A 26,682-nucleotide genomic window follows, 5' to 3' on the forward strand; every position below is an offset into this window, starting at 1 on the left:
ATGATTTGTTACATCACCTGTGCACAGCTGATGACTACTTACGCACTGACAAACATACACATTTTGATGGATCCGTACCATAGCTAGAGTGACATATTCACAATCAGCGGGGGAAGCTTATGATTTTTTTTTTGTACATGAGAGATCCTCGAGCAAAGAATGTGTAGGTGGTGATTTCTCAGTCAGGAGCAGTGCAAGGCACCCACATGGGGAAAGACCAGCTCAGACACACATTGGGAAAGGCCAGCTTTGTTTAAGTGCTGAAATTTAGATCAAGTTATTCCTTTCCCTGCATTTACTTCCATATTTGTGTGTCAGTGATTCCCAAAGAAAGTTATTAGTGAAGAATAAATATGGGACCCTCCAAATGCCAAAATAAATAACACATAAGCAATGTAGTTCTAGCTGCTGTTTCGGCTGTTAAGTTTTGAATTAAAAAAAACGGGAATCGTGACATTTTATATGGACCCCCCATAAAAAAGAAAATGCAAATAATCTTGCTGTGCTAATTAAGGTCATCTGTAAACATATGGGAATGGCAGAACCAATGGCAGCATGAATGCAATGGGATGAAGGAAATAGCAAATGTTATATACAGCACCATGAGACTTGTTTAAGCTCAATATTAGTTAATTATCTCAAGTTGTAACTCATACCTGTTTTTAAACATAGGGATGACTTCTTTATTTTGGTCAGGGCCAGCAGGAAACGCCAAGAGTTATGCCCCAGGCTGAACGTTAAGTAACGGAAAACCATCACTGCATTTTCATCAGCGTTGTATTCAGTCCATCAGGGGTGCACTACACAATCTTTAATTATGCCTGTGAATATATATATATTTTTGTGGTTACAAATTCATTTGGGGTAAGCCTGTGAAACATCCGTCACTAATCCTTTATATTGTAGTTTCTACTGAAAGTGACTTAAGTGCGCATTATTTAGTATTACCTTGGATTCAGGGCCTCACCTTCAGGGCTGTGAGTTCAGAAAAGTTTCCAAAAGCATTTTTCATTAGGGTTGTTTTATTGTGTTGCTGCGCTGTTCTCTATGGAGCTCACATTTAGCCAGAAAGTCTTTTGGTTCTTAGTGTTGAAGCAATACAGACACTTTCCAGCACTGTGTCAAGGCAGCAACAAGGTCATCACCCTTTGTGTGGTCTCAGTAACATGTGGAATCAAGTCAACAGAGGATGAGATGTTGGATGGTCGAAATGAACAAGCTTATGGTTGATTTGTTGTTTCATCTCCAGCTGCCATGTTGATAAAAGTTATCAGCAAAGAGTCTTTCTTCTGTAGTTGAGAGCCTACAGATATCGTCTTTGAAGCTAGTGATGTCTCTTGTTGCCCTCTGGAGCAACAGGGAGTCCTGACCGTGGCTTTGTCAGCTTGTGCAATGATCCTGCTCCCTTGTTAGAACGTTGACACTCAAATTGAAGACCACGACTGATATGAGCATGATGGTGTCGGGGCTTAGCAGGATGAAGCTAATAATAGCATGTCTTGGTTTCTTGACAGGCAGGTTTTTTTTCCAGTAATGCAAATACAGGAGGCAAAAACATTTAACAGTTAATAAATCTGTAACCATGCTCCATGACATGAAAACAAACAGTCTTTGGTTTTCTGTTGAATCTCAGATGAGTAATTAGCTGGCACTTGAACGAGTTGAGTAAGGTCAAATGTAGAGGTGATTTTTTTTTACCTGACTCAGTTCAAACAAATCAATTACGAATTAAACTACTATTCAGCAGCTTGTTTTAATTCCTAAAATATCACCAAAAGCTTTCTTTCCCCCCACTTACACTGCGTTGCTTGTTACCAGCATTTCATGTTCGAAGTGGAAATCACCTAACTATATTTAGTTTTTCACTCGTAGTTCAGGGACAGCTTATTCATAGAAGGGTGTAGATTATACACATACTTGGAAATAAATTAAATTGAGAATATCTTATATTACATATGGTTTAGCATTTAATTCTGTCATTCAGATACGTATTTAGTTGACTGAAAGATCTGCACATGCATTTTGATGTCCTTGTACACTTGTACCTCAGCAAATGAAAAGATACAATTATTGAATGACAGAATAAAGATACATATTTTACATGTTAATTTATTGACATTTCAATTAATTAATAATTTAGTGTGAGGCTTTCTCCAGTTTTGTAGAGCAGAAACATATTATAATGAATTTTGAAAATAAAAGGGAATTGCTGCTGACGATTGGGATTACTGCAACATGAGCTGTAGCAAGATATGCTGTATTTGTATCATTATTATTATTATTATTATCATTATTATTATTATTATTAGTAGTAGTAGTGGTAGTGTCACGGTCTTGGGTTTTATTTAGTTTGATTTCTGTTTTATTTGGAATTTCCCTGCCACTTCACTTCCTGCCTTTGTACGTTTTCCCGCCTTTGTGATTGTCTGCCCCGCCCCTAATTAGATCCACCTGTGTGTAATCACCTGGACCTACCCAGTGTATTTGTTTTTCTCCTTTCTCATGGTTTGTTCGTCTTGTCTTTTCCCGGTAAATGTTCTGCTAATTTTCCCCTGCTTCCCTCTTTTATTTTCTAAAGTTCCTTAGATAGTGGTAATAATGGTGTAGTAGGAATTTGTTTGGAAAATCTGAAACATCACATTTTTGTATGTTTTACTCCATTCACAATATGGTGTTTCACCCCTCTACTGGATTCGGCTATTACAGCCTAATTATAATTTTAATTATTTACACATGAACTGCTTTCTATGACTTGGTGTGTGGCATGAGAGTTCGTGGACAGAGGTTATCTACACTCAACACCAGCTCATGTTGAATGTTTCATAAGCCTCCCATTAAAACGCCTATTGTAGCCATTGTAGAATTCTGCAATATTGCTACACTTGTCCACATTTTCACAAGGACTTGGGAATGATTTCCCAGCTTTATATGCATAATAGTTGCACTTACCACTCTTCCTGCCTGTAATTACTGTGGTTTTACGAAGGTTAACAACAACAGTGCAGTAGGACCATTGCTGTTCCAGGCCCTTGTTAAGAGCGCTCACCATCGCACTAAACAGTGTACAGCAGATCACAGTGTCACACACATTATTAGCTACAGTAGTAATAACTGCAACAAGTCAGATGGGTTTCTTTACATCTAAATATGTCTGTACGCTCCTACTCTCGTGTCTGCTGAGCGGTGTGAAGGGATCCCTGTGGCCTGTTATCACCTTTGCTCGGCTGCTTCTTAGAGGCCTTTTCCAGTTTCAAGCCGGTATAGGTAGGAGGAGTGTATAAACAGGGTTGCTGATGTTTTGTGCCGCAAACTGAAATTCACATACTTCATTCATTTCTGGGAGGTCATCAAGTGCTTTGATGTGAATGGTTCTGTCAGGGTCTAACCACACATCATCAGTTTGACGTGGTCATACTCCTGCGATTTGTCCACCCTTGAAAAAATCTCTTTAACCCCAAAGGCTCCTTTTTTTTGCTGTTGCTGGTCCTCGTTTGTTGTGTTTGCTACTTAGATGCTCGAGATGCACACACAAGGACACGTGTGTGTCCGCACACGGGAAAAAAAAACACACACAAACCCCATCTTCAGTGAGAAGAACTTTTTGAGTGGCAGCTTGGTGGAATGGCGGTCTCTGATTGTGGTGATAATGGAATCCTTGTGTCATTGCAGATAGTGCCTCAGGAAATGGCAGAGAATTGCTTCTGGATCAAAGTCAAAGAAGAGAAGTTTGAGAATCCTGACCTATTTGCTCAGCTCTCCCTCTGCTTCTCCTCGCAAAGCAAAGGTAAGGAGGCGTCATCTCTCTTCACTCTTCCCATAATTAATCAACACATATGCTTCATTTAGCCTCTCGTGCCATAGATGCCAAGCCACTTTCATCGTGTGACAGTTTTGGAAGCCATTATTTCTTACTGAAATGTTAATTATCTTTAAACTTAGCACTTTTCCCACTGCATTTAACACTGTGTATGTATGCTCTCAAGTCAAAAAGCTGTGCCAATTAACGATACCAATGCTTTTGCTGCAGTGTTTTTATGTGTTTGGGTCTTTGAGAAAGCTAGAATGCAACATGGCTGCACATTGTATGTGTTCTTTGCACCCATTGAGTAGTTTCAGATCGGTGTTGTTGTTGTGTACGTGGACGTGCACAAACTTGAACTTGTACGTACAGTGTATGTCTGAATCGAGAGAAGTTATGCTTGGTTTGCTTCTTGCCTTTTCCAGTCCAGTAGGCCAATCTTCCATCGGGGAAGATGGGAGGCTTTTGTGAAGGAAGCTCTGGGAGTTTTCTTGTCCCGGCCAGTTTGTTTCTCAGATACACAACCAGGCTACCTAACTTGCTGATAACACAAGCAGTACAGAGCAAGTTTGTTTTTGTATGGAAAACAGGGTGTGTGAAGGCACTTGATGTATTCCTCCCGTGGCAATTTGAGTGTTTTCCACTTCTTTGACAGTGTGTGTGCATGTGTGTAGCACACCCCTCTAATTCTGGCAGCAGTAGGAGGGGAGAAGTCAGAGCCCTGTCAAGCGCAGAACAGTCAAATCGGAGCTCTGTCAGGGTGTGTGGACATAACTATACAGAATCCACCAACTTTTCCCATATTTCCACCGTCTGTTTGGACACCAGTCAGCCCACCAGCAGCTTTCTCACTTTCTTTCTTGCAGCCTCAAGGTCTGCAAACTAGACTTGACTCTTTTTTGTTCTGTGAAATAAATAGCAATTCTGCCTCAGCTGCCGCAAAGTGATTTGCCGGCATAATACAGATGGAAGTAGAATTTGGGTTGTTGCAATGCTGAAGTTGAAGGGATGGGCCTCTCTTCTCTTGCGAGAGGATATCTGCCAGACATTTTATGTTTCAACATGTGACGTTTCTGAAGACTTTTATGAAACCCTTGCGGTACCTAATTAATTGTATACATTTGTGCTCTTTTATTAATATAACCTTTGTTATTGAGGGGAAATAAATGTAACAATTAAAGTTAGTTAAGCAGCAAACCGGCATGTTTGCAGAGCACACCCGCTATTAAAGACATTTTCAAATAGATTCTTAAGATTAAATACAACTTCCCATTCGGAGGTCCACAGACACATGACTTTAATTCAGCTTTAAATGCCCTCTTAGACTCTTTATTAAATTCACTTTCTCACCCACTGGGCTTTTAAAAAAGGCACTATAGATAGTCCATGTTCCCGCTGGCAGGGTAGGAATTCATGATCCAGCATTTCCCCTGGGAGTTACCTTTGCTGGATCTCTATCAATTACCCCTGCAGCGACTTCACTGAATCAGCTCTTTTCCCTCTATTGTTGAAAGAGAACATGATTTGCTCATGAATGAAAAATGCTGTTTAATGTTTGATATCCCCCCCCCCCCCCTCGTCAGCGAAGTTGAAAGTCAATGAGTAGGCCTTTGATGTAGATGGTACTGCAAAAAAAGGTGCTAGATGGAATCTTCCCAAAATGAGATAGTTCATTTGTTTTTCTCTTTCCTCTGTTACATGATTCATGCAGTATCGTCTTTCAAATGGATGCCATCTGAAGATATGCAACAATAAGTGTGCTTGAACATGAAACACTTTGTCGAAAAAGATCCCCGCTTTATTTCCGCTTTGAATCTGACCTATTTGGGTAGTGAGTCTTCCTTCATCTAGAGTCAAATTGGTTAACTGGTTTTGGATGTAGTTTAAAAGCGGTTTCAGAGGATCAGGTGGAGAGACGGACTCTTGCAAGATTAATTCCTGAGGTCTTGTACTTTCATTGTAACCTCTTATTGTAACCACGGATCATAAATCCTGTGTGCTGATTTGACAAACATGTCACTTGTGAAAACCGACTTCATTTGTCTGCGATATTGCCCCTGTTTTTTTAATAACACACACACACACACATGTGCGCACACACACACACACACACACACACACACACACACACACACACACACACACACACACACACACAAACCTTCATTTCACATTTGTTGTTGTTTTTTTATTTTTACTATGTTTCCTTGTGGTACTTCCAGCATTGCTACATCTTAGACGTGGATATTTATAAGTAAAGCACACTTCGGGGGACTAGTGTATCGTGAAAGATGAGGCAAGCAGGTGTAAATGCCTTCCCTGCAGAGCAGCCCTCAGAAATTGGTGAAAGAGGCGTCTGTTAACTCCACGTTCCTTGGGATTCTTGCTTGTTACTTGCATTGTTGAAGAACAACACTTTAGCAGTAAAAGAGAGAAGAAAAAAATCACTTTAACGGCCCCCAATTTTCAGATGCTTATTACACTCCGAGGCCTCTAAAACAACCGAGAATGCAAGACTGTCATCTCCCCTGCTGCTTTTATGAGTCCCACTGTTTAATGAGTTTTTCCAAGAAAAGGAAATGATAGTCAAGAGGGATTTCAACCTCAGCTTCAATCTTCTAAAAGTGACTTTTCTTTTATCATTTAATTTGTGATGGTTCTTTAGCCTAATTGAAAATTCTACACATTTGTCAGTTATCAGGTCTGAAGACCACAGATTAGGTACTTATGGGACATCAATGTGTAACTCACTTCGGGTCAGCGCCGGCAACCGCATGTTTAAAGTAACACATTCAACTTGCAATCTAAACCACTGTCCATTGTAACCACTTTGATTAGCCAACAGTATTTGTTGCATTGAGCACATGCTAATGTAGCTCTGCACAATACAATGGGAATTTACAAGAGGCAGTTTAGGTAATTATTTTCACATATATAAAATAAGTAATTATGTTGCTTTGATTCATCCCTCTGCAGATAAATGACAATGAAGCTTTCTGTTCATTCCAGGAGCAACTCAGTGACATATCATGTTTTTGAGCTTGTATCGTGGTTCTACAGTAATTTTAATATTTTCTGTATTTCTTTGCTGCATCTTGTTCTCGTGTGGAGATATGTAGCCTTCTCCCTTGAGATGAAAATGCTTTGCACTTAAAGCTACACCTCAGTCGCTGATGTCAAGGCAGGTATCCCACCTTTGGCACCATCAAGTGTCTTGTGATCGCACAATTGTTACCACCCACGTATAGAACTGAGCGATCTGTTATCAAAGGCACACATCTCTCTTTTCACTCTTACTCACCACCCTGGTTTTTCAATTTTTTAAAACTTATATACAATACATTAAATAGACATTGTAGATCAACCTGGCTATGTCATAGTTATTTAATTTCCATAAAAAAACTATTTTTTCCACTTTTTTTGTTTTTCTCTTGTCCTTTTCCTCCTTTTCTGCCTTCGCTTGACTGTATCGGCTTATTCCTTTTTCTTTATGCTCTTCTCCATTGACTTGGCGCTCCCTTCTTTCTTTTACCCTCATCTCCCCTCTGTGCGCTTTATCAATCAGAGGGTTGTGCCTTTGTATGGCTCTTGGGATCAAATCAGATTCACTTCGGGATTGAATGTGTGTAGCCATGGCCTGCTGCATTTGAAAGGCAATTCATTCAGCTGGAACTTTGCAGTTCAATTTGAAACAAGATTGATGTTGGCAAACTTCACACCCCCTTTCTTCCAAAATGTTTCCTCCATTGCACGCACCAATTGCTGATGGACAAAGGGCATATGCCACTTTGTAATGGCCGTGTCTGGGCTTCTCAGCAGAAACAACACCGTGGAAGAAGGGCGGTAACTCAACAACAACGGAAATCCCGGAGTATACTGTATACTTAACTATAGAATAACTTAGACAATCATTTGTCAATATTAAACCTCTGCAAATAATGATGTTACTATAAAGTGAATACATATATTTAAGGGTTGCAGTCATTGTAAACCTGCATATAATACAGCATCTTTAAGGTTTCATCTAGGGGGTTGTTGGTGTCTCGTGGCCCAGTAAATTCATACACTTTATGGTTTGAAAGTCAGTGACACTCATACTTCTGCAGAGAGGGACAGAGGCCTAATGAAGATGCATGTGCGTGCTGAAGGATAAATCAGAGGATGCATGCCACCCCTGTTAGCAGGGTCATTGGGACTTTTTTTTCCAGCATGCCGCTGTGTTAATGATGGCGAGGCAGCTAATGAACATGAGAACAAGGCCGGAGGGAACGGGGAAAAGTTTTATCAAACCAAACAGCACCTTTTGGAAATACATTTTGAAACTGCTTGAGAGAAAGAAAGGGAAAGAGAGTCATAGAAAGATGTTGTTGGAGTTAACGTCAAGGGAGTTCTTTGCCTGGAGAATTTTAAAGCAGATTTCGGCACATCATGTTCTCCTGATGTCTACATTACAATATGTGCACTTTTTAAAATTTTTATTTGAACTTTAAGACATTTATTTCATTTTGTTACTTCACCATCTTGTTCTGTAGAAAAAACAACTCCAACTTGTGTTGTGCCTGTAAAGGTCAGCCCTGGAAAGGTAACTTGGTTAACACCTCTCTACGAGTGATGGCTGCAGTTATCCACCCCCTCATCACATGGGATTTGATCAAATCCCTCAGGAGTTTTCCTCACTCTTGACACCCATTTTCTTTTACTTCTGTCCCTACAACTCCACCCACACACATGTCCCCTTCCCACTGAGCCAATGTGGTGTGCACACCAGCAGATTCTCAATCCTTGCTACAAAGCCCCAGCAGCAGGACGGTAATGACCCTGCCACAACGGCAGTAATGATGGAATCAGTGGGGGGTTTAGCTGGCTCTCTGACTCTCCCTAATAAGTCCCCTAATAACTCTGTTAACATCAAGGCTGACCCGGCCACCAGATCAAACACACTCACGCATGGCCGGCCGCCCCACATGACACTCGGCAACCTCTCAGTCAGGCAAGAAAACTGTTGCTTACTAGCACACTGTGTGCTCTGGGGCTCTACACACTATATTCAATAAAAGTCTATGGACACACGTTTTGGCTCACAGAACACAGTAGCAACTGCAGACACTATAAGTGCCACTCAAACAATATTTTAATCCTATTAAGCTGTATTCATTCACTAACAATATGTCTTGTTGATATAAACCTTTGTACAGCTTGTTGCTCTTGAAAAAAACACTATCCCCAGACTGCTGTTGGAGCTCTGCCTTCTCAGATAGTCGCAATGTAATAAAGGCTTTTGTCTAATGAGTTTAAGCTCAACTCAAGACACTGCAGCCCACTGTGGAATAGTCTGCCTTGTATTAATAGTCTGTGTACAACGATAAGCTTTTGATACGTAACGTTCTATGTCAAAGTGTTTGGAAGTCAGGCTCGATGGTTTGCCATGTTTCCCTGGAGAATGAGGCTGTTTATTACGGATTCTGTTAATTGAGAGGATGGTGCGTTCGCCAAGGCAGCTTCCTCTGCGTCTTTATCCCGGGCTTTTCTTCTCCTGCCATCGCTCCCTTTCTTTTCTCTTATTTCGTTTTTCTCTGCTTGCTTCTGAAATCATCTCTTTGGACATGACATTGTCCATTTGGAGTCAGGGCCAGCCTAGTTAATAAAAAAAAACATCCCCCACACTCACTCGCTCAGGCTCATTGTTTAACAGCTGCAGTGTCCCACAAACACGATCACAATTGGAATTTTAGCACATGCTCATTTTGTAAACTGTCATCAGTAGAGAGATGTTTCCCTTCGGTGAATTGTTGAGATGACTCAAGACCCTTCCTTCAGTAAATCATGCATTCTGGATTAAATGTCCATTATTACTTTGACGCAAACCAAAGCGGGTATTATCGCATTTTGGAAAAGAAAGGCCTCAAATGGTACCGTTTCCCTCATTCCAGAAAATAGGACATTAATTGCTGGCAAAGGCAGGAGACATTTGTCTCACTAAAACACAAAACACCCTGATGTTCATTACTCTCTGTTTGGGGCAGCCAGCCCACTGTGAATATCTCAGGGTCAGCCCTTTTCCTTGCTCATCCCTGCACATTTTTAATATATCACATATGAATGGAAATTAGGCCCTTAAATATTAATGACATGTAATTGGTTTATTGTAGGAGACTATATTATGTACGTGTGCATCTGTGTCTGTGAGAGGGAGAGAGGGAGAGCGATTTCCTCTCATTCCTACTTCATATTGCCTTGCTGTGATGTCCCACTGATTTTAATCTTCTCTTCTCAGATGAGAGCCATTCTGGCTATCACAGTGCACTTTAACTTTAGCCCTCTGATTATTAGCTTCCTTTGATACTTGCCGCTTGCAGCGTTCCTAGTCTACACCCTGCTTACTTTTATGTGCCTTCTGGTACACTGTAATGTTCATCAAAATCGGTCTCTTCAAAAATAAATATCCCCTGTGCATCTAAATATTTTGTTTAATTTTCTCCTTGCTGGAAAACCTCATCTAACACGTTTGGGTTATATCAATCTTTCCACATTTCTATCTAATTCTCCACTGGCCCTCAACATATATTGTGTTTCACTTAGCCTTGTAACTCCTAAACAATATTTTTAAGGAGTTCCATTTATGTATCCCTTTTGTTATTTTTACATGAGTTTGTCACCCTTGCATAAGCATGTTCTGCATCTTCATGTGTCTGGAACTGTTCTGTATACTCAGACAGCCCATACAGCGAGGTCTATGTTTGTTCACATGCTGAATAGCGATAAGTCTGGAACAAGGACACAAGGACAAAAAAGAAGGGAAGTGACTCAAACAGAACACTGAGTATCCAAGAGAAGTTCTCTTCCAGAATGTATTAGTTCAAAACATAATTCATGTTGATTGTTAAATGTTAAACTTCTATTTATTTTGGGGTCTTGCATATTGTGTTTGTGCTTTCACATCAAGACCTTGACCATGTTCCCTCACCAGTTCCATGACATGGCATTTACGAGAATTACCATACGTGTTCCACCATGCATAACAACAACCTCCACCCGCCCAGAAAATATTAACCTGTAACTGTGTCTATTATATTCAAATGAGACTTTAAAACAAAATGAATGATGTGTGCATGTGCATTTGTGGTTATGTTCCCTTGTAGTTTGTATTTAGTGTCTGCGTTTCTGCCTAATTGAGAGATATGACGCTTATTAACAATGGGACTTGCGTTTAAAAAGAGGACAATGTCAGCGCTGTCACTGGAGCTTTTCACATGGAAAAGCCCCAGCAAAGCTTCATTAACTTACCCCTATGATCCCAGACAGCAGAGTATGGAGTGCATATCTAATCCAGCTCTGAGTACGAGAGCAGTGAGGTTTTTTTAAGGAAATACTTGACGTGTGATGATTCACTGTTCCCTGTGTCGTTGTACTGATGTACAGGATAGACTGTTTTTGAGTGATGTGTGAGAGGATGAGAAGTCAGTCAAAGTTTGCCCTATTGCTTTTTCTTTTGTTACTCTTTTGAAAGAGTAACTATTAGAGAAAATAGTGAAAATGCACATATGTTCCAATAATTATCATAAGAAAAGGGAAAAGCCTTTTCTATTTCTCTGATTTCATCATACATTTCTGTCAGTGACACTCGACTCAAGCAGTGGTTGGCTTCTTTTTTTTTTCCTCCTCCTCTAGAGTCATTTGTTTTCCAAGCTGTTTCAACTCAATCACCTGCTGTATTTCATAATCTCCTCTTAAGAGAGATTGAACACAAACTCCATCGGCCACGCTGTCGACAGAATTCATCAGTTGTAATTGCAATTGTTTTCCAAATGTGCAAAGCATCCGGCTTCATGTTGACTCATGATTTCCATACGGATAAAAAGCAAAGTGCACACAAGCCCGTCTCCCCACTGGCTAACACGATGCTCAGTAGGACGCTGCGTTTGTTACATGGCATTACATTTAATTTGTCTTTGGTGGAATTGGTTTGTGACTACAAGTGGGCCAGGGGGTGATACTCCGCCATCATTCTGGCTGGAAAGGGGCAGAGAGGAACAGTGGGGGAGGGGAGAACAACCTCGATGTTGCATACAGGATGGGTAAACAATCAGAGTCCTGCGTGTTCAAGATGCTGCCTCCTTGAATATAAACAATCATGACTTCTCATGCCACAGCGAGGTAAATTACTGCACGGACAGAAAAGGTTGAGATGAGGGAAGGGGAGAGTGAGGTAGACAGAGGCGTCTGATTACAGTCTGTTATCCTCAGTCACCTGAGAAACAAAAGGAACAAAAAGCAACAAAACAAAAACAGAGGGTATGACTTGTGTTGCTGTTTCAGCAGTTTAATTTGTTAGATTTGTATTTATTGGAGTTTTTGTACAATGTGCAGGGAAGTAAAATCATGTTATTCAACAGCTAATGAAACATACAAATAGGCTCCAGTGATTTTCAGACAGCTAATTTTGCAATATGTGAAGTAACTTTTCACCAGAGGTCTAAGAGCCATTTGGCTATTTTGGGTGTCTTTGTTCATTAACAATATAGCATTTCTAGCTGCAAACAATCAAAAGGAGGCCCCAAGTTTTAGCTATGCATCAATTCCATTTCTACATATATAAACTAAAATCACCTCAATACAGGAAGGAAGGATTCACTCCCAAAAAATGTACGAGGAAATTAATGTTGAGTTAAGATGCATCACTTTTGATAAAAAAAATGCTCCTCCAGAAGACTAAGCACCATCTCTGCATGGAAGGCACATAAACTGTCCATTGCACTTTTCCCAGTTTCCCTTCAGGATACACATATTGGTACAGTTAGCCTTTTCTTTTATTTATTTCCCCTTTCTGCTCACTTCCTCCTGCCCCCACCCTTTCTTTACTCTTAACCGTCTTTCCCTCCTTGTCATCTCCCTTGAACTTTAAGTCAGAATCTTCCCTTCTTTTTTCTCTCATCATTGTCTTGCCGCAGTATCCACAGCATACATATTTTACATCTGTCTGTATTCCTTTGTCCATATGAATGTTTGTCTCTTTTTCTGTTTACCATCTTGCTATCAGCTTTTGAAGTTTTTCTTCACTTATACTTCCAATTTTTTGAATCCCCTCTTTCTTAAACAGAAAAAGATGATAAAAAATAACTTTCCAAAGCTCCTGATAATGAATCCACTCCTCTAACAAGCATGTTTGGTTATTTTTTAGCAGCTTCATTTTTCATGTTATACTTCCTTTTGTCTGTCTTCTTGCAGCCTCTGAAGAAGATGAATGGTGAAATTATCACTTAAGATTTGACGTGTTAAATCAAGATAGCAAGGCATACTGTTTTCTACAGGAGAAATTATAGATAAATGGATGTATTATTTATTCTTGCAGCACAGACGCCTTCAGGGGGAAAAGACTTTCTCTGAATTGCAGCATTTGCAGATTGTTTCCTTTTTTTTGACTTCTCCTTTTGATCATGTTTTATTAAACACAGTATACTGTTGAAACAAAGCAGAAAAAAAAAACGTGAGCCCTTCTGTGATAAACGCATAGAGGATGGAACAACTCTGGTGTAAGTGTAAACTATTATTTTAATGTCGTTTTTGGCTTGTTTGCCTTTGGTCCGGTCTGCTACCGTCCAAACAAACAGGAAATTCACAAACTCTGCTGTAAAGCCTCACTCAGACTGAGCCATGTTCAGCTTTAGGTCCTTCCGTGGTGTTGCACCGTTATTGCACTTTTGCTCCACCCACACACGCAAGCAAGGGAAAATGACATCAGTAACACTTCAGGGTAGTGGCAGGGCCATGGGAATTTAGCATTTGCTTGTGCTGTATACACAAGCACGCTGAAGCCAGCTGTAATGCTGCGCCAAATCAAGCTCATTCCCCTGAAACATTCACTCATCCGGCAATAAAATCCACAGTCGGCAGGCCGAGTACTGAACAATATATTCCAGCATGTATTTCATCATCACCACATCCTGTCCAGATCTTTGACCCCAATTGCTCATTGCTGTATGAGGGCTGACAGTTGTCAAGTCCATGGATAAATGTTACGCTGCATGGGAAGCACAGGTCCGTCCGTGGTTGGAAACTGTTAAAACGGTGGTTTTAAAGACTAGACGGATTACTTTGACTGTGTGGATTTGCATTAAGGTGTTTCTGCTCTCCTGGTCTTTCTTTTCACCTTTCCAACTCTCCTCCAATCCATCTCTGGCTGAGGTAAAGCATCTTATTAACCTTTCTGAGGCCACAGGCATCCCCAGGATGGAAAGACTCCACAGATGCACTGTGTTAGACAAATTAACCTGAGAGGATTGATACGCCTTGATTTTTATTTTAATCACACTAAGCGGCGAAACGCATTGAATATTTTATGTCTGATGTGAATGTGATGAACATATTCCAATTTTTATTAAAGTTCCGGCACACTGAAATGGAGATTCGTGCTGGAGGAATGTCAATGTGAATATTCCCTATCTTGTGGATACGATGTCAATTAACACTTCCGCATGGATCACATCTTGTTCACACTATTACATGCATTATTTTCTTATTCATATTTATCATGTCTTCATGTTATGAAACCACATACTGTACATTGCTGTTGCATCAGTAAGGCACATGACACGCCCTGAGAGGGATGACCCCTCTTTTAAACACAGATGTGTTTAAATGAAGATTGTGAAAAAACAAAACAAAGCTGATTATGCAGATGTGCATGCATTCACCCTCATTTCTATACTGATTGTTTAATGTAATGATGTGTTTAATTTTAGGTATTCCCTTCACTCACCAATTACCTGTGCCAATTGATCTGGGGCAATTTCTTCGAAGGAAATGCTATACATCTTGTACAAATATGCTGCCACTGTATCTGTAATTGATTATCTATGACCGGTTCTCCCTACGATACAATTATCGTGGGGTGGGGAACAAGCGGCTGACAATACTCTCCTTATGTGCTCCCCAGAGTAGTTTGACTTGAGTTAGAAAAACAAATTGTAGTTTGTTATTCAGTTTGTGCTAATGTTTTGTTCTCTTTCCCTGGTTTTAATGGATGCAGTCGGCAGCCGACTGTAATTTGCGCTGAAAACAGGCGGGCCAGTGAAAACACTCTGGGGTTAATTGTTTGCGTGTCATGATTGCAGTTTGCTTTACTTTACTGGCATTAGCCAAAGCTCATGCAGTGGTGAGAGCAAAGGCCTGTGCCAGGATGTGATGAGCTAGCGGTGTAATGGATGACTAAGCAGGGTGCACTGGGCCCTCGAACCCCTCTGTACTGAGGCTTGGTTTCTTCATGAAAGGTGTGGGACATGCGCTGACCTTAGGCAACACTCTCTGTAAATGCCTCATCAGCTTTGTTTTTCCCATACTGGACTGCCTTACTTAATCTGGGCTTTCACTTGTGCAACCTAAGTTGTGTACGTAGTGTGTCTGTGTGTGTGCTGGTGCGTGCACATATTTGTATGTGTGTTAATGAGGACTCCTGGTGGTGTGTAATTAACACAACAGCAAATGTCCCCAAAGGGTAAGATTAACGTTGAACACATTAGACACAATGGAGCCCTAGAGAGACTTTTTTTTTGGCAATTAAATGTTTTGTGTGTGTGTGTGTGTGTGTGTGTGTGTGTGTGTCTGTGTGTGTCTGCAAGTACAACCATAATTCATGTTTGCATAACTGTATTGCTGCCACTTCTGTCTCTGAGACGCACGCACGCACACACACACACGAACACACAAACACACGAACACACAAACACACGAACAAACACACACACACACACACAGAAACACACGCCCAGACAAAGCCAGCAGTCCCTCAGGATTTGCAGGCTCCTAACATACAGGCTGGCAGGATTCTGTCTGCCTTCCTCTCCCGGCCGCCTCCTCCACACAACCTGGTCCAACAAAGATAAACACATGCTGGGTAGATTATTAGAGAAGTACCAAGGGCCCCTCAGGAGAGCAGCAAGTGCAACATTGTGCTCCGAACGTGGTGGTACCTTGTAGAATCCGATGCAGTCACCCCCAGGGTGTTCTGATACATACTTAGACACAGGTGGGCGCTGATACCAGCATGAGAGCTACAACAGACTCCAATGACATTTCATTGTCAAAAGAAACTGCCGGCACATTGTTTACTCTAATGGCATTGCTGGTGGTTTTCGATGCTCTCGCAGCTTGTAGGGTAGGGATAGGCAGTTATTTACAGATGTATTATACAGATAAGGAAACACTACATGCCATATTTTTCCCTAATCCCATTCTGACAAAACACACCTTTGACTGCAGGGATTACATGTGTTGTTGAGCAAAGGAGTGTTAGTTTTATATTTTAGACATCAACTGCACAATGTACAAAGTGACAGAGGTGATTGTGACTGTGTGGCCATCACCTCATCCTTGACCAATTTTACCAAAAAGCTTCGTTAGTCGCATGAGTCACGTGATCTGCTAGTCAAGTGAGTTCGGTTATCACTCGCCGATCAGGCCAGTGATTTAGTCAGTGACGCTAAGTCAACCATGATCGTTTCCTGAACCTAATTTCCCGTGAAAATGGACGTTTATTTTAAAAGGGCACTCTGTATGTAAAGAGCGTGTAGAGGGATACCAAGTGAATCAATCTCCGATGCCAAGTGGGCCCTGACCAGAAGGGCTGTCAAAATTGGCCAAATAAAGAAGACTTTTAAATATATATTTTTTTCAGACACCCTGTTTAATAAAACGTCCGTTTTCCTTTTAAACATACAAAGGTCAGAATATAGCAAGTACTAGTACTTACCCATCTTTTAAGTGGTTACGTTTCCAATCTGATCTGGAGCGCACAGCTGAGGTATGTTGTTTGTTTACATGACAGGGTCTCTCTCTCTCTCGCTCTCTCTCTCTCTCTCTCTCTCTCTCTCTTTCTCTCTCTCTGTGGCCAAATTCTTTGCGGCCAAGTTCTCTGCCATCATTGTGGTTGGAGCTGAATTATTTCTCGTTCCGCTTGAATCAATCCTCACTGAAAGCGCTTTATACCTCTGTAACCCGCACATCTCACGGAACAGATACACTTCCGTTATACAAACTCTATCAATACACGCTGACCCCCAGGGGCGTGTCAAGATCACTTTTTTACTGGGGTGCCACAGACTTATGCACGGGTGACATTTGATCAGCATTTAATGCGAGCGCCATGAGACAGATTTTTTATTTTTTGCTAGTTTTCAAACAAACAGGACATTACTGTGAGACTCTGTGTTATTCTTCAACTTAAAGACACCATTTTTGAACATTGCTTTTCTTCCAATCTGAAGTGAAAACAAACTGTGGCGTGTTAAGCATGGAGAGCTGTTTGCATGCATTGCAGTAGGCTGAATATTTCCTTTGTGAGTATTTGAGCCATGAATACAGCTTGCACCACAAATGATTGAATGAATCAGATGTTTTTGGGAAAAATCGTAAAACGAGGCTGAGTGAGTTCTGCTGCTCTTCACAGTAAAATACCTGAAAGTGACAAAGGCATGCGAATCCGATCCTGAATTAGATGTCATGTAAGTCACAGAGGTGGTTTATTTGAACAGACGTGCTCTTTGTGCATTAATACAGACTAAATAATTTAATTAAGTACAATATACTAAATAATGTGCAGTGAATTTATAAGGTCCATGCAGGTCAACAAGACTTTCCCCACACAACGTTGCTTGACCTTCACGGTAATGCTGGATGGTTCTCATTGTCAGTATCAGAAAGGACAAACTTTTAAGCCGACTACAGCGAAAACTTCTTTTAACTACTGACACAGTAAGTGTATCAAAAGGCCTTGCGTTTTACACTCGAAGCGAGGCAGCCGAGTAACACATGTAGCCCAGAATCCCCAGAGCCTTCTTGAGTTGACCTTTCCACTCCAAGCCAAAACAAGATCTTAAGCTTCTATTGCTTTTTGGCACGCTTGACACTACTCTGGCCACTGCCTCCTAGCCCAGGTTTGAACTGAATTGCACCTATAAACAAAGGTGCAGTTTATTGGTCCGCCTATAACTGGATAGATACCCATCCAAACCTTGTGTTTTTTGTAATGCTTTTTGTGAAATCACACAAATATCCTGCTGTATATGTGTTTTTAACATATTAACCGTATCTATGACTCACCAAGGCTACCCATCTACACTTCAGACAGATTTCCCTCACTCTCTATGGAAGGTGGATAAACAATAAAATCAATTTGTTTTCTTCCAATGAAGCTGACATGAAAACTATTTTGGTTTAGTAAATGTCTGCTGTCACTCAGCCTGGTGATGGCAGGTTAGCGAGCAGCTGTCCGCTCAGCTCCCCAGGAGCTGCTGCTGACAGGTGGGCAGATACGTTTGCCGAAGACAGTCAGTGTCATGGATGCAAAAAGAGATCTGAATACAGTGTGGAAGTTCCAACGAAAGTTGCTCAGGGTCACATGAAGTATCCCGGGATCTTCCCGGGATCTTTCATATCCACCGGGCCCGTAGAGCAAGTGCGCTGGTAATTCCTTTAACTCCGCCTCTCAGCTTTTGGTCCAGCCTCGTTCTCAGGCTTAAGTCACATGGCCGGCCGAAGAAAAATTACTCAGAATTCTATTTTTTTTTTTTATAACTCTCAGGACCGAATGATTTTAAAATGTACAATTTACTTGCTGAATTACAGACGTCTCTTTCCCCTGTAAAGTCAATGGGAAAAACGTCTTTTTTTCACTTCCTTTTTAGCATTTTCATAGCAGTGGTATTTGATCAATGTTTTGACATGCAAGTGTGTTTTTAAAGCATGTTTTACTATATTAGAGTCTTTAGTAACTATAGTTATGTTTTTTATATCCCTACCGTTTTACCGGTGAGCATACATTCTGATGCAAGGAAATTAAAATAATGAGATTGCCTGTTATCTCCACCTCAATACTTTTATTATGTTTCAATAAATAAATAATTTAACATGTGTACATGAAGAAAACAAAGTTGTTTGAATTTTTTAAATTTCTGCTCAACATTCATTTACCCACAAATTTGTTCTTCTCCCAATGTATAGATTAGGCCTATTGATGAGAAGCAAGGATTTGACTTTTTTAAAGTGGGTCCCTGGAAAAACGTTTGGTAAACACTACTTTCATGTATTAATTATAAATAATATTCACTTTGTTTCTGCATTTATATATATATATATATATATACCTACCTTGGGGACATGCTATCTAAAGATTATGGCACTGAAGTTTTATTGAATTGAGTAGTCAGACAGAATATGCAAGAGCAAGCGAGGATGTGTGAAAGAGCGAGCACGAGTAAAGAAAAGAAATGGGGCTCAGAAGAGAGACATTGATGGTGCAGACACGAAAGAGATGTTTAAAGAAGTAGTATTATTTGAGATGAAGGGAGTGAAAGTGGGAGAGGGATGATAAGTTCACCCGTGGAGGCTGTTATTGCTGCTAAAGAAAATGATAACATTTCTCAGTAGAGGATTTGTGCATACGGCACCACACCAATGTCAACTTTATTGGATGAGGACTAAGCTGAGAGACTTCCAACTTATCTGGCTTCACTAGCAACGACACATTACGCTCTTATTACACTGGTATTGTGTTGATTTCATCAGCTCTGTCAGGGAAAACAGTTGGTGTTTGAAATTAGCCAAAGGTTAATTGACATAGGGTTTCGAAGAGAGTATATTGTTGACACACCTGGACTCTGTGACACATGTACGGCCAGGAATGCACATTTAGACACACACACACACACACACACACACACACACACACACACACACACACACACACACACACACACACAGGCCTCAAAAGGCTGCCTGCACTAGTATTATTGTTCTGTCTGTTGTAATTAAGAAAAACACGCCGTCAAACCAACAATCAACATTGGTTCACTGGTGTCTGAGTTTTTCTCAGCTGAATATGGCTTGATGTTCGTGTCCTCCAGCACAGAGTAAATAAGCCCCAATTAATGTGACATTCTCAGCAGAATATGTGAATAGCTCTTTGCACAATTCAAAGTCTCCAAAGCGGTTAATTGCTGATCAGGGCTGGCAGGTCAAGGGTATTTCGCTACTTTCCAGCAATCATCACTGAATATGCTGCCAAACCTGGAGGAAATCTATTCCTGCTCTCTGGTGCTAGACCAAGTCAGCACAAAATCCTGTCACCTGCAACATGGAACTTGTCATTGCCAGCTCTTTTGGGAATGAGCGCCATAAACATGGAAGGAGAGGTGTTGGTGTTTATTTAGCACAGCAGGAAAAGTGTTAAAGTGTTAGCAATCAATGATACAAAATAATGACACAGATCTATCACAAGTATCAGGAGACAAAGTCATTTTTCTTCTGGAAAATGTAGACCACAGCAAAGCTTTAGGTTGCATCATAAGCTTTGGCTCTGGTGTTGATATATTTCATTATATCCTTCTTTCCCCATCCACTTTAAGTGAAGCATGTTAGTCGTTTGCATGCCATAGTTCTTTTTTTGCTTGGATGAGTACTTTATCCACACGTTACCTGCCATCGTTCCACACAAGATGCCGGCATCAGAGAGTCTATCTGCCAGTAGGGGGCACTGTGATACAGGCCAATAACTGGAGCCTCTCTGAGGTTTGAATCTGTGGAAAATAGAGGCAAGTACACATCTTCACAAAGCCTCATTGGGGCTTTGGAAATCATAGAAGTATCTAATACAAGCCAACATAACATATCCACCATCAGAATTTCATCAAATCACACAGTAAGGGGTTTCTATATGTTAAGACAGGGACCACTCTGGATGTTTAAACTGTGCCGAACCAGAATCGACTCATTTTCTGAATGAGTGCCAACATAATAACTTTCACATGTTTCATATCCCGGAGGAATAAGTGTATTTCAATGCCACGGTCAATCTGGTTTTTATCAGGTGTATTGTTTTCTTTTCAAGACCAGTTGAACCATTTCTCTCAGGAGCTTGTGTCCTTAAGACCGCGAGTTTAGTGTTTTGGCAAAGGGATCTCCACCACTTTGCTTTATGTGTTGAGACAGCTTAGAAAAAAACAGTTAGCTGAGGGAGGGACTAAACTGTTCCTTAAGAATGTAGTGTTTGTATGTTGAAATGTCATGTGATCTATAGATCTAGGTTAAGTAAAACATGCCGTCGGACTCAGAGAAATATCTTATTTTTTGTCTGTAAATTGCTGCTACTTCGACACCAAATTTCCCCTTGGGGATTAATAAAGTATATATTCATTCATTCATTCAAACGCTCTTTTAAGACTTCATAAGATGTATTATTTTCCTCAGATCATATTTTTGACAGGTTTTGTTGTAATATGTAGTGCATGCATTTGATAAACTGAAGATTAGGTTAGTTTTTGTTATGTTTGGAATATAGTCATCATACTGACTAGACACTGAACTGTGCATTGGTTCCCTCTTTTGAATCGATTGGCTCCCTACGTAGAGCCTATGGTTTGTGCAACTGAACAGTGACCCCATGGAAAGATACTCCTTGAATATTTCATAACAAGCCTAGTGAAAATATATTCATGGAACCAGGTGCATTAACAATTGATACCATCCAAAAAAATTCAACAGGGTCATGCCACGTTAATAGCAATGTGTCAACCTTCAATCAGCCTTTTAAACTGTTGGAATCTGACACTAGAGAGCCTTAGGTGTGTTAATTTTTCTATTTCTGATCCTATACCCTTCTAGCACTAATTAAAGTCAGTTTATTGACACTGGTTATTCTGTTATGCAACATTCATGCTATGTTTTACATTATCTCAGCTCACCTGATGGTTGTACTCATTTAAGTGGTCCTTAGGCAAGGTCCTAGCAGTCAGGCAGTCTACCCATGTAATTGCCTTCATGTATGAAACATGCAATAGATCTTAAAATAATAGCACCAATATTTCACAGTGTTGTTATTTATAAGCATTGCTATTTCTTTCAATAATCGTGATGCTAAAAGATAATGAACGAGACATTTTACAGTTAACAAATCAATTTGTCAGTACTCTCTGGTGGACACACTATGTGATATACACACACTGTTTCTAAATGACCTCAAACCTAGTTTGCCATTTATGTACTTACATTGTTGTACTGCCGGCTGTCCTATTCACCTGATCTTTGCTTTAACTAGGGCGCCCCCACATTTTGTCATTGTGATTACTTTGCTTACTGTTACCAGCTTCATCATTTATGTGCTAAAATAAGCGTTTTTAAAGGTTAGGCTTAGGCCCCTCGGCACCCTAGTTCAGGCTAAGACCGATAGCAATATATCTGTTGTACATTAATATTGGCTGATTCATTGGTCTCGCACTACTCACCACAAAAAGTGTGCAAGGAAGTTTCAATAACTCATTAACAACAACAATGGATATCAACTTGTGTGGAGATTGAATTGGACCACAGACTTGGCTTTCATACACCACGGCTTGTTTACGGTCCTTTGAAAACAGAGCCATTGATAGTGGGAATTCGGCTGCTGTTACCTTTTGGTTATCAGTGCAATCTCCATCTGCCACCTGCTCTGGTCTGAACGTCTGCTGCTGTTTTTGTTTCGTAACTTCCAAACATCCAGTTTGTCCAGTTTAATAAATCATTCATATTGCATGCATTAAGAGACATGTATGGATCACATCATTGCCATTTTGTTGACTGAGCATCTTTTTAAAACGATCCCACCTGATCTATTTACTGTATGCTGCACCTCGCCTGTGTCACCAATGTGTTCCACGGTCAGCGTTGGATATTATCCCCCAGCCCTAGCTGCTGTGGGCTCTCTCCCTGCAACCCTGAATAGGCTATGTTTAAAAGATAAGTAGATGGATGAATGAGTGGCAGTGTCCGCTGTGTACAATTACAGACAGAGTATTAATGGATCTGGGAAGATGATGATCTGGGAAAAGATACAAATATCTACCTACTTATTAAAGACATCGTCCATTCCTCATATTAAACATATAATTACATTATTTAATATTTCTCTTTTTCCTAAAACCTTGTCTCTCCTAACCTGTAACCATTGGCAAAGCACTCTGGGAAACACAAACTCCAAAGGTGTGGATCATTTTACAATATGGTCACCAAGGCTTTCCAATTAAGATGCAATCTGTTATCTGTTCATATGACTAATAAGCACAACAAAGCCATGGAGGGGACTCCCTGGAATTCATATCAGACCACTCGAAATAGCTATCAACTCTCATATCTGATGCACTGCCAATACCGGCTCACTTTCCCAATTAAAACCCTCATTCTCCTGTTAATAAGGAATGTATTAGGGCTACTGTCATTATGGCATGTAATGGCTAGGCACCAGCAAGCTCTATGGGTTGAGTACATGACATGTTGTTTCTGGGCTTCATTTCATCTGTGTGTGCGTGTGTGTCTGCATGTACATACGTGTGCGCAAAAACTCAACTGCATGTTATGAGAGGGTATTATGGGTCAGCACCGTTGTGTTCTTCTGTGATAATTAGGACTGTGCTGTGCCCAATCAGACGCAGAGACCGCCAGTGACAGCACAGCATTGATGACCTTCATTTCTTGATAAAGCCAATTGCAACATGTAAAGGCGAGCAAAACTTGTGAAAATGTCTTGCAAAGGGAAATTTATCAGGACAGACTTTCCTCCTACTTTTGCTATTGCTTTGATGCGCTGTGTTTGTATATGTGGGTGGGTGAAAGCAGTCCAGTTGCCTAGTAATAATAATCCTTTTGGAACTTGCAATGTTTAATTTTTGTTGTAGCTGTGTCAGAGAGGCCTTAAACGATACTTTTTTATTGCCAAGGCAATTTTTTTTCTTCAAATTCAACAATATATGAACTGTTTAAAGTATACTATAAATATAAAGAAGTAAATACAAAACATTTGACTTCAAACTACAGCTTCAAACTATAAACAATATATATAAAAAACAGACAAAAAGCATTAGGTGGCCTGATTGGGACCGTGTGCAACATAACTCCACTCGGGATGGATTCTACAAACTCTGCTGCTTTACTGGACTACATCATTAATATCAACTGGGAGAGCTTTTCTGAACCAGGCCGAGCTGCTCTTGAATTCGGCAAACACCAACTGAACCGAGGAACAAACACGTCTCCTAATAATCACACTTTGTGTCGCGGCTTGGAGCGTTTCTCAGCCGGTGTTCTTGCCGGTCAGCTGTGGTTTCTCCGCTCTGACGTTGACTTCAAGCAGCAAAACAGACGTTTCTAGCAGGAAGTTTAGAGTTTATAGTTCGGGAGAATTTTCCCTCTCTAGAAACTCTGCAGCTTTCTCGTCCAGATTCCAGCATTTAAAACAGACGTTTCCTCAACGAGGTTTGGTGGAGAAAACGGAGCGTTCTTCTTCTTTACACGCAGTTGTTTTGTTGCATTTGATGCACGTTGCATTGTTCAAATCTTTTTTTTCAAAATACAGCCACACTTTTGACCGTTTACCTTAAACTAAAATGTAAAATGTTAAAATGTTGATGGCTAGCTACAGTAGCTATACATCCTGCTGCTAGGACGGACTCATCAGAGTAGTGTACAAAAAGTATTTAAATCGGCTCTGGCACCGAAAGGAAGCACCGAAATCTGCCTTGCGTTTCGATCGTATAGGCAACGGTGCCATAGTGGCACCGGTTTTCGGTACCCAACCTTACTCATTAGGGTACACACACATATGATTGTATAAACACACACGCAGGTCATCACTCAGACAGACAAGATAGTCTGTATCCATATTTTTTTAGTTTCAAAACAGAGAAGAGAGGCAAAGTAGACACTGTCGTTTAATTAGGCTCTGCCAGCACCCACTGAGAATTGCTCCTGAATTTGACGCTGTTTTCCAAATGTCAACGGCAAGTGCTTTGAATGAAATACGAGTCAATATTCAGATTGTGTCACGTTCATGCCGTTGGTTTCCTTGGAATAGCACTGTAATTATTGATGATTTAGAAATTGTTGATGGCCACTGATGGAAAACCAAAATTATGTTTTTGAATTGCAGCTGTGCCCTCTGACAACACAATATAACAACATAGTGTGAAAGAGCCAGATTGTTGTCAGATTTCATCAAGATAAATTAGATTATTTTTTTTAAACAAAAAATATTTAGTCCTACGAGCTTCTCTTTAGTGGATATTGGCCCTATTACGTGCAATAGACGAGATAAGGAGCATTTATATTGCCTCTCAACATGGTGATGCCTGAGCCAGTGGCACGTTATGCTTGTGCTACATTATATCTTTACATAGCACATAGTTGTTTGCTGCTATAGTAATCCTCTGGTTGCCATGTATTGCTTCTTTAAACATTAGAAAGTTATTTCGATATTGGTAGGTCTATAATCAAAGTTTCTTGAATATAGTAAGCATACAAACTTGAGCTCATCCATTTTAGTGCCTGCCTTTGACTGGGAGACTAAAGCTAAGAAGCAAAGGGGGGTTGCAGACGCTGGCTTCTTTGAGGACAACGTAGGTAAACACAGCAACTGGTGCAGCAGACACACACACACACACACGGGAGCAGACTAAATTGGGGCCTTTCACAACATACAGTACAACATATTCCACCAAAGCCTGTTACTCTCTCAGTATGCACTTTTGTGTTTTCTTGCTCTTCCTACGTCTCCAATTCACTCACTGTTAGCATTCCCTAGTGCCCAGTGAGTTTGGACGCTCATATCAGTTGGGCAGCGCTCTGTTTGTGCCTTCAACCCTCATCTCTGAACACAGGAGTCTCCACTGTGATCAGTGAAGTCCACCGAGGATAATTTATCAACTTGAATGTGCTCTCTACCAGATATAATCCTCCAGCAGTGCTGGAAATGGTTTGATTTTACTAGGAGCATCCTCCCACTGTGCGCTCCAAAGTAACATCCAGTGTATAAAACCCATGTACAGAAGTGATATCATGTCTACCTTTTGATATAGACTCTTACAAGTAAAATGCTCTCATGTACACCCGTTTCTACCAAGGCAATTTACTTGAACATTTTCTTAGAAGCACTGTCCTCCGAACCATTGAGTTCTACATATACTCATCTACAACTCAACCCCTTGGCCTACCGTATTCTCAATAGAAATGTAAAAATGTGTTAAATTTCTGAATTATTTTGTCAATTTATTTTCGTTTCTTTCTCTTTTCCACAAAGACTACCTGATTTATTTAGAAACCAACGTGAATTGCTGTTCAGCTATTTTATTTTTGCAGTGGTTCGGTTTTATGTTTTGTGGTCACCTTTCATTGATTTGAAAAAAAAAGAACAAAAATACAAATATATATATCTTTTGTATTTTGTGATATTGCTTTGTATTGTAATGTTAGGCTCTTTTCAGTTCCCACTTTCTTTGTATACTATTTTCATTGGTTTGTTTTGGCAGTGTTGATAATAATATTATTAAAAAAAAATCAAAGTTGCTTGTGAGTGAAACATAACTTGTTTGATAACTTGGGTCATATTGCCCACCCCACAGCCATGCTGAGGAAAATAATGAACTCTCCTTGAAGAATATACATTTCCATAAACAAAAGAAGCACAATGAAGAATGACAATGTTTGACTTTTAATCGAGCTGGACCTGAGCTATTCAATTATTTTTATTTTGTTGTTATTTGATATGAGAAATGGCAAAGGTTTTCCAGATTTTTGCTTGCAACTGCTAGTGAGGCGTACAGTTTTCTGTCCTTGTGACTCAAGCACAGCACTGCCAGCTATGTGACACTGCCATGACCTATACTCTGCCAGAGGGGTGTGTGTGTGTGTGTGTGTGTGTGTGTGTGTGTGTGTGTGTGTTGTGGAGTCATTGTGGGTGGGCAGGGATTGAGGAATGCGCGTTGGATTGTGCATTGCATGTCGCAAGTGCACAAACAAAGTCAGACCAACATGAAGGCATACCTGTTTGTAGTTTGGTGTTTGTAGACTTTGATCGGGGAGGAATTTGT

General features: G+C 40.4%; 1 protein-coding gene across 1 annotated transcript in view; it reads left to right on the top strand.

The window, feature by feature from the left end:
* Positions 1–26,682, top strand: part of diaph2 (diaphanous-related formin 2) — a gene marked incomplete at both ends in the record, with an annotated part of 346,857 nt that overhangs the window by 134,151 nt on the left and 186,024 nt on the right. The window contains one exon of the mRNA XM_079228942.1: positions 3,670–3,784. Coding sequence (XP_079085068.1) covers positions 3,670–3,784 — 115 coding nt within the window. The remainder of the gene's footprint in view (positions 1–3,669; positions 3,785–26,682) is intronic.

The sequence above is a fragment of the Taurulus bubalis genome (assembly GCF_910589615.1).
Source record: "Taurulus bubalis genome assembly, chromosome: 13".
Classification (NCBI taxonomy): Eukaryota; Metazoa; Chordata; class Actinopteri; order Perciformes; family Cottidae; genus Taurulus; species Taurulus bubalis.